At 42.1% G+C, this 13,245-nt stretch overlaps 1 protein-coding gene across 7 annotated transcripts in view; it reads left to right on the top strand.

The window, feature by feature from the left end:
- The window catches only part of foxp1b (forkhead box P1b), a 175,017-nt gene that overhangs the window by 150,189 nt on the left and 11,583 nt on the right, over positions 1-13,245 (top strand). For all 7 annotated transcript variants that reach the window (XM_056272988.1, XM_056272992.1, XM_056272991.1 and 4 more), the window contains 3 exons: positions 3,908-4,015; positions 9,455-9,542; positions 11,603-11,686. In XM_056272988.1, coding sequence (XP_056128963.1) covers positions 3,908-4,015; positions 9,455-9,542; positions 11,603-11,686 — 280 coding nt within the window. The remainder of the gene's footprint in view (positions 1-3,907; positions 4,016-9,454; positions 9,543-11,602; positions 11,687-13,245) is intronic.

Raw genomic sequence — 13,245 nt, 5'->3', positions numbered from 1 at the left:
AAACACGGGATGATGCTAATTTAGATTCACCCAACCAATTATTCTTTCATGTGTTAATTTTGGGAGCACTTAAATCACAGAACTATCAAGAGCATTATTCCTCTCTTTTGATGATGCAGACTCAATTCTAATCAGAATCCATGGGAAGCAAAATGAAATATTATTAAACATGATTATTCCACACAAGGCTTGGAGAAAACGTCTGTGTTATAATCCAGGGATTTGAATAATCAGGTTGGAGATAATGGGCTGGGCCGGCCTGGGCGTAAATAGAGAGCATCCTCTCATCCTCCCAGTGCTGAACTTAATGAACTTTTAATTGATGCGGTTTTGCAAGTCCTTTTGTCATGCAACAGAAACAAGCCTCCATGCTGATGGACCTGTTTTCCCGACTGGCTTCAGATTGGTTTACAGCAGGCCCTAAGTACCATGTAGTTAGTTTCATGTGTCATATAAAATCTGCCCAGGCACAGCGACGCCTGCAACTAAAACCTTAAGTGCATCCACAGGCATCACTCACTGGCTTTGCACTTCCGTCTTAAGGAAAGACGAGAAATTCAATCACTACCGGCTTGACACGCCAAAGCCAAGGCACGTGTTTCAGTTTTTTTATCCGTCTCAAAGAACCCATTGGCAGGCCATGCTGGGAGCTCTGTTTGTCTGAACAACAACAACCATGATGTGACTGAACCCTCCCTGCATCATTCAATTCAGTCAGTGTGGTTCCTCAGCTCCAAGCTCTTGGGTGCATACCCCAGAAAGACAGATCATCTTTGTTCAATCATCTGCTTATTTAAATGAAACGCTTCCGAGTTTGCATCTGACAACAATTCCCAAATTCGGCGTTGCATCGACTTTGGAGTAGGGAGCGTCATCATCGCGGGGGCGATTTGCCTGCTTCACTTCCCAGCAACCACAGCTCCACTCAGTAATCTGTTGAGGAGATAAATAATCTGATTTGGCGCAACACTCCCATCTCTCTTGCCTTTCACTTGTCTTACGGTAGGAAAATTGTAATTAAATCATTTAGGGTAAACTGTTGAGTGGCCGAGAAGAGGGAAGGAAAGAATGTAATGGAGGCCTAGAGAGTTATTGGGGGGGGGGGGGGTTGATCGACATCAGTAACCCATGGTGAGAGAGGAGAGTGTTGCAGCTGCCTCCGCACACTACGGCCAGACTGATTCAGCATGATGGACATCAATCTTCCCCGCTCTTCCTGATAGATTGAGACCGTCGGCACGCTGTGCTATAGATCATGACTTGTTTATGACCCAATGCATCTCATCAAAAGAAGAGAATACAACTGGCTCCCAGCTGTCAGGGCCCTCTTTGTCTGCAATTCCTCATTTCTGTGTAGATAAACATAGTGCAACATTTCAAAGGTTCAGACCCATTCTGTCCAAGTGCAGAGGGAATTCCCCCCCCCCTTTTTCTCCCCAGTTGTATCCGGCCAATTACCCCACTCTTCTGAGCTGTCCCAGTCACTGCTCCACCCCCTCTGCTGATGCGGGGAGGGCTGCAGACTACCAAATGTCTCATACATGTGGAGTCGCCAGCCATTTCTTTTCACCTGATAGTGAGGAGTTTCGCCAGGGGGACATAGCTCATGGGAGGATCACACTATTCCCCCCAGTTCCCCCTCCCCCCCTGAACAGGCACCCTGACCGACCAGAGGAGGCGTTAGCGCAGTGACCAGGACACATGCCCACATCAAGCTTCCCATCAGCAGACACGGCCAATTGTGTCTGTAGGGACGCCCGACCAAGCCGGAGGTAACACAGGGACTCGAACAGGCGATCCCCGTGTTGATAAGCAATGGAACAGACCGCCACGCCACCCGGATGCCCCTCCAGAGGGTCTTTTTATGACCTTTCATCTCTGAAGGAGGTTGATGACACGTTTAGCCTTGTTTCTGTGCAGAGATAGTTAAAATATCCTTCCCCCCTGGGGTTGCTTTAAAATAATAACATCCTGCCAGACCTGTCAGGAGTGCAAGTCAAATTTAACACGGGGTTGGAAACTGTAAAATTGTTTCTCTCTTCTCTTTTTCCTCATCCTGAATGAGGTCACGAATGGGAGAAAGCCCCATGAAATCTACGCACTTCTCCTATTACACTAACGTAGCTCATTTGGTGTAAATTCTGTCATTTACTACTGTTTAGCCATCGACCATTTAAAAGGGCTCTTCTGCCGCTGGCCCTTCACAGTGCTTTGTGCTCACTGAGTCCCAGCACACTTCACATTTCAATTTCTTATTAATACAGAATTAACCAACAAGGCTGCTCGGAAAGAATTAAAAGAGGATCTCTTTAAATTAAAAACTTGAGCTACCTTCACTAGTCCACACATTTCCTTGTTAAAAACTCATTATAATAGTTCTTCTTCCATCTATTTATTAGCTGTATCAAAACAGAGGTCTGAATGTGAATGCATTATTCATAATTGAATAAAAAAAATTGACTTTTGAGGGGGGGAAAAACTGCTAACCACATTCATGAATGCTTGACTGGTTCCTAATTGCAATGCAATTATCACATGTTATGAACAATGTGAACTTTTAAGCAAGTAATTATAACACAAGGAAACCTGTGACGGCCCTTAAAATTTCCTACTTGAGGTACAGCCATACTAACATTGATACAAATGAGATTTTAATCTGAACATAAACCAATTTGATCCTGTAAAACTTGCACACCGTATCCAGATTTGTGTCTTATACTTCAGCTGGAGGGTTCTGCCATTAAATAAATCTTGTTTTTTATTTTTTATTTTGTTTTTGTTTTGATTGTGTGTGTGTGTGTGTGTGTGTGTGTGTGTGTGTGTGTGTGTGTGTGTTGTGGGGGTTGGATGGGGTCCCCATGATGAGGCAGAGTGATTCCCCTCTGACAACACAATGGGCTTTTTTTTGTTATAATGAATCTCTGCCTGTCATGCCCTTTTTCGTTGCCCCTGGTGAAGGGCCCATTATGTAACTGGGGCTCCTACTGGCAGAGGAGGAGCATTGATGTGCTCAAGAGCACCAGAAGCACAGGTGGTAGGGATATAGGCCAGTCCCCCAGGCTCTTGTAACTGAGTTATGTGTCTTGTATAGTGCCTGTGTCCATATGGCTGCTTGTCTTACTCTCCTAGCAGACACTGTCTACACATAAAACCTCCGTGGCCTCATGCTGGTTGTGGTTGTCTCTGGTTCTACGCCTTTTGCCATATGGAAGATGTTGTCAAGTTTGTTTTTCAGCAAGGCTAGCTCCTGCTATTTAGACTCGATTGCAAGAAGCCATACGGCATCTGTAGATGTGTGCTTGTCTGCCCCTGGGGGATGTGGATTGGTGAGCAGATAAATTGATTGCAGGTGGGGATGTTTACTGTTTGTGCATGGTCTGAAAGTTAGATGATGCATTTGGGCTTTCATATCATGGCACCGACTCCTTATGATGGGCTCTGAAATGTAACTTGGCAGGCAGTGGCCGGAAAAATGACTTCAGAGAACCCCACAGCAGTCTTGATCAAAGTGGATAGGAACATCAGTGGCACAAAATAATTAGATATTGATTTAGTTGTTCTCACTCTCAGGTCTAGTAGGACAAGAGTAGAAGCAAGCAGAGATCACATAGCTACAAAGATTCCACGCATCCCACAGTTCAGGGATCAGCTTGAAGTCAATGTTTTCATGTTGAGATAACATACAGTACACAGAAGGAGGTATGAGCCAGTGTACAGGCATCAGAGTCATGCTAGCCACCATAATCCCCCCCCCCATCATGTCACATGGCCAAATGGTTGGTAAGAGCCTACTGTGAAATGTTAATGTACCATACATTCTTCCTGATCTCTATTGTTATTATGATGTTGATTTTTAATTTATACGCTAATTAATTAGCATCTACATTCCTGTCTCTCTTCTTGCCAGATCCACGCTAGAAGAGCCCTCTTCCCACAGTCACCCTCTCTATGGACACGGAGTGTGCAAGTGGCCCGGATGTGAGGCGGTGTTTGATGATTTCCAGTCATTCCTCAAGTAAGTGGAGGGAGTAGCGAGTCCATTTCTATCACTGTTTGCTGCTCTCTGTCCAGAGTTGACTATGCCTATTGTTTCTCTCGGCATCTCAGAGGCACTACAGGTGCAGCTGGTTGTTATTCCTGAATGTGGGTGCCGGGTTGAGCTCTACGGTGTGGGCCCTCTCTCGACAAGGGTTCTGGAGTAGGGTCTCCCTCTGAGAACGGCAGGGGCCACTAATTCCTGTGATAAGTACAGTTCCCATGGCGACAGGAGCCGTTTTTCCCAAACAAACAACGGGAGGATGTTTATCTATGGTTGCCGACACTTAGGGTGCTCCACATGTTTGCCCTTGTCACCGGAGAGGGGGAATGGTGTGTGTGCCTTTGCCTGCCTTGCTCAGCTCTTTCTGTCTTTCATCCAATGGTCTGTTTGTCTTTTACCCTCCTCTCGCATGCTTTGCCTCTTTCAATTCTTTTTCTGTTGTCAGCGTCGCTTGTTTGCATGTAGGACCACACTCCGACCCTACGTTTTGCATATTAAAAGGAATAAATTACCTGGTACAGTTTTCACAGAGATTTTAACCAAGAATGCACTACCTCCATGATGTGTGTAGCATCTCACTTAAAACTGTCAGTTGTAGGTGTTGACAGGGTGCACAGTGCACAGGGTTGACTGTGTCCAGTCTAAACTACCCCCCCCACCCCCACACACTTTTTTCCCTCTATGATTCCCTGTCTGAGCCAGCCCCCTAATTTACTAATCAACCTTGTGCGCAGTGGGCTCTAGGTAATCCAACACATAACAGTACCATGGCTACGGAGAGGATGAAAACATCTGTGTTGTGGCAGCAGATCAATGGCTCACTGTCACCCCGGATTAGTCGCACTTTAAACAAGATATGACACAATTCCATTATCTTAAAACAAGCACAATTGAACACAGTCTCCTCGCAGACACAGGAGAGATGGGTTCAGCCGATGACTGCTTCACATGCTGCTCAAAGTTTGTCCCTTCTCTGTCAACGTTTTGAATCCACGTTGCAGGCAGCTATCTTGAGAACTGTAACCCTCTTATCAGTGAATCTCCTAAACTCGGGGCGTAAGGAGGGTGTGAAACGACGGTTTGTGTTGCATGTATTCAAAATGCACTTCGCATCTGCGCTTGTCTGTGCCGTGCACTTTGTTACTGACCTATAATGTGTTCATTTTTTTTAAGGAACATTAATACAAATGAAAAGTACAAGAGACCAAAAAAACAAAAAACAAAAAACAAACAAGAACTAAAACAGCAGTGACTCAACAAAAGCACAGCGTCATCTCTGCAACATTCATGATTCAAAAGTCCGTCAACACATCATCAGTCCTTGAAAGAGTCACCAAGTGACCCATGCTACAGCTCATTTTTTATTTGGCAGCCTTCATGTCCGAGACAAATTTCCTTCGGGACAAATAAAGTAATCTCGAGTCTTGAACACTTGACTGGAAAAATAGTTTGCAAGTTAAAATACGTTACATTTCCGAGAAAGATGAGAAAAGGTGGATTGGTGGGGTTCTTCTACATTCTTACAGTGGAAAAAGTGATTTTCACAAAAAATATTTAACCTTTTATTAAAGACTCCCAAACACATCCTTTTTTCCCGACATACATTGCAGTTTTGGGAGTGCCCCCCTTTCAATCCATCACTATTTATTGTATTCTGACATTGCCTCACCCTTTGTTTATAGAAGAGAGAGGAATTAAATTCTGTGCACCCGGTAAAGCTCTGCTTTGAAACGTCTCTAAGTGCACTCTGCTGTGTTTTTACAAGTGTTTTTATCATGGCAACATCTTGTTTACTTTAGTTGCCTGCCTAAACTGCTTGGAACATGTTAAGAAAACATTTGAGGAGAGTCTCCACAAAGCTGCCTTTGTTTAGCGGTGGGTAAGAGAGCGAGCAGCTCACCAAGGTGTTAACTCTCAAACCTTTAAGCACTTCCACATGAAACACAGGCACTGATCGTTCTGGCCTCCTAAAAGGATCGCAAATAAAAACAAATATTAAATCATGCATAATCAATCTTGGTGAAAGGATTTAAAAAAAACGACTTAAAGTAGGTGGAATTGTTGAAAGCAAAGGTGAGGAGTGATGTTTGTTTGTGTGTCTGCTTATGTGACTCTGGGACATGTGCTGTGAGGTAGGTGTGTGTGTGTGTGTGTGTGTGTGTGAGAGAGAGAGAGAGAGAGAGAGAGAGAGAGAGAGAGAGAGAGAGAGAGAGAGAGAGAGAGAGAGAGAGAGAGAGAGAGAGAGAGAGAGAGAGAGAATCTATTTGTGTGTGTGTGTGTGTGTGTGAGAAAGAGAGTATTTGTATGTGTGTGTGTGAGAGAGAGAGAATCTATTTGTGTGTGTGTGTGTGTGTGTGTGTGTGTGTGTGTGTGTGTGTGTGTGTGTGTGTGTGTGTGTGTGTGTGTGTGTGTGTGTGTGTGTGAGTGAGTGAGAGAGAGTATTTGTATGTGTGTGTGTGAGAGAGAGAGAGAGAGAATCTATTTGTGTGTGTTGTGTGTGAGAGACTATATGTGTGTGTGCGTGTATGTGTGTGTGTGTGTAGTCAGCAGAACACAGCGTACTGTGTACCAGAGAGAGCAAGGTGAGGAGGACTCTAACGTCAACCAGATTTCTGCTCCGCATGCCAACAGTAACAACTAACACAGGACTGAAATGTTGTTTTAAACCATGCACATATTTATTCTATCTTTTAAAGAAAACATTACATACCTACGTGCACTATCTTGATAAACAAAAAGCAGCAAATCCCTATTCCTGTTTTCAATTCAGCACCCAGAGGGGTGGGACTAGGTTCATAGCGAAGCCTGGTGTTGTTTTAAGGGTCAAGACCCTTTCCTTTAGTGTCCACTTAGAGGTCAGAGACAGTGAAACTCTGCAGTGCCCTCTAGTGCTGCACCCTCCATCTGTTGTGGACATCACAGTAAACTCTTCATACCTGAATCATTTTCAAACATTGCTAAAAAAAAACAGTCTAAGGACTCCTTAGACTGTTTTTTTAGTAATGGTGTAACGTCACATACTTCCTTAGTAAGGAGATATGTGACATTACACCATTGCATTTGAGATCAAAGAAGGTTGAATCAGTTCATTTGTTTATTGACAGATGCATTTCATCACCCAGCTAGTTGAGTGATGAAATGTATCTGTCAATAAACGTTGTATCCAGATGAACTGATTCAACCTTCTTTAGTTTTCTTATCTGGATTATTGAGCATGCATCAAGACATTATATTTGAGAGTTTCATATTTAGTAAAATCGAAGTGTTAGGTAAAAAAAAAAAAAGAACCTTTTTTTAAATTTTCAGATGAACTGGAAATATGCAGTAGACATTTGTATTGCACTTCACCGTACCATACATTGTTGCTATCAACACATGCAATTTAAATTGAGACCAGTGAACAAGATAAAGGTTTCATGGGGACAGAGCTAAGCTCTGGATCTAGTCTATATACAATTAAAAGCTGTAAAAGGAAAAAGAAAAAAAAATGGTCTGCTCTCTAACGGCAATGTAAAAAGCCAACTGTTAAAGGTATGTCTATTTAGCTTGTTTTATTGTGACAATTTACATTAGTGTCTGTCATTTTGCCAGAGAGCCTTTAAAAGTGGCGTCATTTGAAGTCCAGGAAGTGACACATGCCAGTGTTCATAGTCTCTTTTCGATGTCAATTCCCCATATCCCCAGCTCCCATGTCCAGACACTCCTCTCAAGGCTGCATTAGGGCCATTTGAATATTTCATTCCCTATTAATTATGCACTGTGACTCTCCATGTCATTAGAAGAAATAAAGTGGAATGTAACAAAGGATGAAAAGAAGTGAGGCACATGGCTTCTGTGAACAGACAGATTCCAAAGCTCCTCACGTAGGCCACCCTTCATTGAAAATGCACTATGTGGCGGTTAGATTGAAGCTGGGGAACATCTTTACCTATCGTTTTCTCTTTGAAAATTACTAAGATGTCCTCAAATGTTTACCGGTTTAATTTTCCGACCTATTTTATTAAAATTGGGTTTTTATTTATTTATTATTATTCAAACAAATGGAAAGCTGAGTAGAGAGAATTGATTTCAGATAAAGTATGCTACTGCCTATATTTTCTTTAAATGTGCCATATTTAATGTCTTTTTACCATAATAAACATCCATTGAGATTGTTTTTTTTTTCTGAAATACAATAAGAGAACCTGCGAGGGGCAAAAAAAAGAACATATTTTCTGTAAAAGAGTCACATCATTTATCTCAAGGTTGAAAATATCCCAGCTGAATAGAAACCTTCACTTTCAAGCAGGGGGCTATCAATTTTGCATCCCCTCATGTATGTCTGTTTTGTGTGTGTATGGGTATTTTTTAATGCACAAATGTGTTGTCTGTGCATAAAGCAATAGTCCCAGGGTCCAAAGTGGAAGGCAGTCCACAGATTTATAGGGCCATCATATTGCCAATGATGCCACTGTTGGGTCTGGCTACGTTTGATTTGCAGTAAATGACAGAAAAAGTGCATTTGAGCAGGCAGGCACGTCGCACACCATCCTCCCATCTGCCGGCGCCACTGTACGCTCACAGAGGCATGCCTAGTGACAGTGACCTACATGGTCACCGAAGATGTGATATAATTTATGATATATATATAATATATTGGATCCATTAGTGAGCATAATGAAGTAGTGAAATGAAAGGGTATTTGTGAAATCAGTTCAAACATCCTGCTCGGATTATGATTAAATGATTAATGAAATGCCCCTGCATAAGCATTTTCAAACAGTAATTCATGCAGTGGCTGATAAAATTCCTCCAATCATATTTCCTTCACTCGTGAACCTTATCTCCACCATTTTATATAAATCACAGAAAAAAAACCCTGTCTGCTGCCCAGCGAGTTACTTATTTAGATTAGTTATAAACGTGCAGGAAAAGAGAACATCTTTGCCGTATAAAATAATCATGCATAATTATATCCATAATTCAAGTTTGTGACAGATCCATTCCCTCTTCCTTCTACCCTCTGACTTTGCCATGGGTTGCATGTGATTACTCTTAATTTTGATGACATAATTAACAGAAGAAAACAACAAAATAAGGAAAATGAAACAAGGGTGGAGGTTGCACAGGAAAGAGTTGGTTATACGTAGGGCGCTGATTTATAACCCACCAAAGGAATTCAACCTGAGATTCTATAGTCATTCCCCTGATAGAGAAGGTAAAATAGATATGACCCTCAAATGAATAATGAATGTAATTTTCATTGTTAAAATTAATTATTTCTTCATAGATTGTTAAGAATATTGTCTAATACTTTTAATATTTGGCTATTTTATGTTTGAGGTCTGCACAGTGCACTGTTAATTACCAGTTCATGTTACACTGCATTAAAAGCACTCTGACATCATTATTTTTCTTCTTTTTTTTTTTTTCCAGACATCTCAACAATGAGCATGCCTTGGATGACAGGAGCACGGCCCAGTGTCGGGTGCAGATGCAGGTCGTACAACAGCTGGAGCTGCAGGTATTGTCTCAGAGTTTGTTTTGGCCCAAATGTTTCTGTGTCTTCTTCTCCTGACACTTCCTCGCTATCTGCTTAACTCCTCCCTGTGCATCTGATACCAACCATGTGGCCGCTCATGGTTGGGGGTAGCGAAATGAAATTATTTTGTACATTTGTGAATAACCAGTCATTAAAAATGTGTTATGTATGCATGACAGCCAAGCAAAGATATATGAAGGGCCCGGGGCTAAGTAGAGAAGATAATTACATTTTGAATTTTACTGGGTTTTAAAGTTATTTATGACTTTTAACTGTTTGGCACCACCAATAAAACACTTGGTGAAATGCCTCAGCAGCACAGCGTGGATGGGCGCTCTCAATGTCGAATGGGTTCATTGCATGGAAAAGTTACCCTGGCCAGCTGCAGAATACTGAGATGTTGATAATCATTGGTTTTTATGCGGTGTCCTCTGTGAGTGGTCTGTCATGTGCTTTTCTATGAGGGACACTGGAGAAAAAATATGCATATGTACATTAAGTGTGCACTTATGGGAAAGGCATGGTTCAGTGTCATTCCATTAGTGGGGGATAGTAATAGCCACTGAAGTGTGTGTGTGTGTGTGTGTGTGTGTGTGTGTGTGTGTGTGTGTGTGTGTGTGTGTGTGTGTGTGTGTGTGTGTGTGTGTGTGTGTGTGTGTGTGTGTGTGTGTGTGTGTGTGTGTGTATTTGGGACTGGGTTGGGATGTTTGGGGGGGGGGGGGGTTGGAACATGTGTCCCTGTGTTGAAATAACTCTGCACTTAACTGATATGAAAGGAGAAAATGTAACTTACCATCTCTTGAAGTGGTCTTTTTATTTATTAGTGGCAGCTATTGTTGCTAAGCAGATCTGGAGCAGAACACCTTTAACACATTACACATTTCATGCAGTATCAGCTTACAGCGCACATATAAGCCATATAATACCCAAATAATGTCAACTTCATCATGATTACAAAACAATCCAGCTTTACATGGTGTTATCTGCCAACAATGAGGGGTTATGAGTTCAATTGCAAAAATATTGGGGTTTGCCAACTATTTCAGCTTTGGTTGTGTATCATCCAGACTGAAGGGATGGAGGACACACACACTTCCTCTACCTCCATAATATAAGACCCCATTCACACATGCCGCCTAACCTGTAAATCCTCCCTCCATTTTATGTGTTGGGCTCATGTGCGAGCTGGAGTCTATATTCTGTAAAAGTTGTGTCAGTAATTTTCTGACGTGCAACCTAGTAACATTTAGGAAACATTACCAAATGGTGATAGTGGTGAACAAAAGCTGCTTTCACAGGAGCGAGTGAACCAGTTGCAAGGAATTTATTTGCAACTTGTTCATGGCAAGACATTTTTCTGATTTATTTGTAAACCAGTAAAAGTAAAAGCATATTTAAAAATTTTTGAATAATGGACAGAGAAATAAGAGAGCTTCAGTCAGTCAGTCTGCACAGAGGATGAAATGAATAGGCAGCTGTGTTGATAGTTGCATAAATAAAATCAAGGATGAAAAAATAAATAAATGGATGAATAAAACCAGATGCCGTAGTTTGCAAAAATGCTTCCTACATGCATGGTGAATGTGACAGAAGGTGCTGTCATGTCATGTTTGAACAAATGCTATCCATAAATCTTATGGATAGAAACTGTGTGTGACCAGGGGAACAAGCGGCGATGCCAGAAAAATTATTCTGACAAAGTTGCAGAATGCATGTTTGCAAGCAGTTTAAGACGGCAGCTCAGACAGTGCAAAGTTTGAGGCAGGTAGAAAGGGCTTGTGGTTGTTTTTGGCAGTGAAACGTGGTCAGGTTTAACACCGAATGCGAGACGTCGACTATTGAGATTTTCTTAGGCGGTGCATGGCTTACATTTTATCCACGAGCCTTTGGATCATGGTTTAACTAGATGGTCCAAGGAGTGCATATACCATAAAGATTTGCAGGAGTGTACTCTAGTAGCACATAAAAATTAAAGAGATAATATAGAGAAATAGATTACAGTGCATGAAAAATTTAATGTCTTCTCCCCTCTCTTATTTTAGTTAGCGAAAGACAAAGAGCGTCTGCAAGCCATGATGACACATCTCCATGTCAAGTCTACAGAGCCCAAAGCCACCCCACAGCCGGTGAGTTAGCAGCCCTGTCACATGCCTCTCTCCTCTCCCCTCCTCCTTTTGTTTGTCTTAATTGGCACACATGTATTCATTAATCTATTCCTCCATCTTCTTATTTATGTGCACAACAAAAGCAGCTGTTCTCTAGAGGGAGGCTGTAAATATTGTTTGGACCACATCTGCTGACATCCAAGATTCAATTTGGGCTCTGTGATGAACTGGATACACACTCTGTGGCAGCCCCCACAGCAAGCTCACTGAACCACTGCCTTTCAGAGAGAGAAATGAAAAACCACAGAAAAATATAGATAACATTATTTATAAAAATACATTTTATTTTCATTTCATGAATCATAGATTCAAAATGAATTAAAGTTCGGGAAGTAAAAACAAAAGTATTTATTTAAAATACTCTTTATTAGTAGAGTACAACATATTTTACTTAACCTGATTTTTTTAATTAAGTTTGGCTTTAAAGACCCGTCCCAGGGTTCCTTGATATGGATTTGGGTTTGCATACCGAAGATGTAAAGGCTATTTTCCTTGCATGTCTTACAGGGTTGGAGAATAAAGTATTTATTTTAGGAGAATATTGTATCCTAGTGATTCACTCTAAATCAGCTGGGAATAAAGAAGTGAATTGTCGAGAAATGTAAAAGCAAATGAATCCATTATCTTCTTGACATATTCCGGGGATCATGCTTATCACTCTTAATATATGTCATGCTATAAAGCATACTGCTTAAGCCTTATGCTATAGGGGTAAGGGTTTAACATATGGCATTTAAGTATCCACGCTATTTTGTCATGTTTAAGAAGGGGCCCCACTGCCATATTTCAGGCAGTATGACAGTTCATTCAGGGAGCCAAATGTGCAAAGATCATTTTACTAAGGGGGTTGGTGGGGATGAGGGGGTTGGAATCTCTTTCTCCCTCACCCCCAACACGCACAAACACAAATGCACAAAGAGAGATACAGGGGCTCCTTCTCTGCCAGCACTTTGTTCAGCCCAGATCATTTATTTAAAGTCGGAGAGGTACAGCAGCTGTATGTGCTCTTTCCACACAGCGCAGCCAGTCAACATAAAGCGCCTGGAGATGTCGAGCGACAATAGGCTGTCTGTTTGAGCCGTGCCTCTGTCACACACACTGATTGTGCAGATTAGAGTGCAGAACGAGGGCCCCGACACAGGGACATTTGTATATGAAAAGTGGTTGGGGCAGCAGATAGCATCTCGAGTTCTCTGCCTCTCCTCGCTCCCCGGGACCTTTGAGAAAGGCCGTGTCAGAGCTCTGCGCTAACATTCTCAAGGGGGAAGGCTGGGATTTTTATTCAAATAAATAGATTCCCGTTCTCCCTAGCCGTGCTGTATGCTGCTAGCTGCTATGAAATGCTATGATAAATATGTCTCGCTTGGGCTGGGTAAGTGGGGGTCTGTGTGACCTGACAAAGGTCGGGTCAGCAAGGCTTATGCTAGGTTGTAACATGGGAGACAACCACTCCAAAAAGCCTCCTCTGAAGAACCAAAGGGTGACTCAGATGATCATCTGAGTGGATCTTTGCTAGAACA

The sequence above is a fragment of the Lampris incognitus genome, chromosome 2 (genome assembly GCF_029633865.1).
Source record: "Lampris incognitus isolate fLamInc1 chromosome 2, fLamInc1.hap2, whole genome shotgun sequence".
Lineage (NCBI taxonomy): Eukaryota > Metazoa > Chordata > Actinopteri > Lampriformes > Lampridae > Lampris > Lampris incognitus.
Note: the sequence above shows the minus strand (reverse complement) of the source record. Positions and strands in the feature narration are given on the sequence as shown.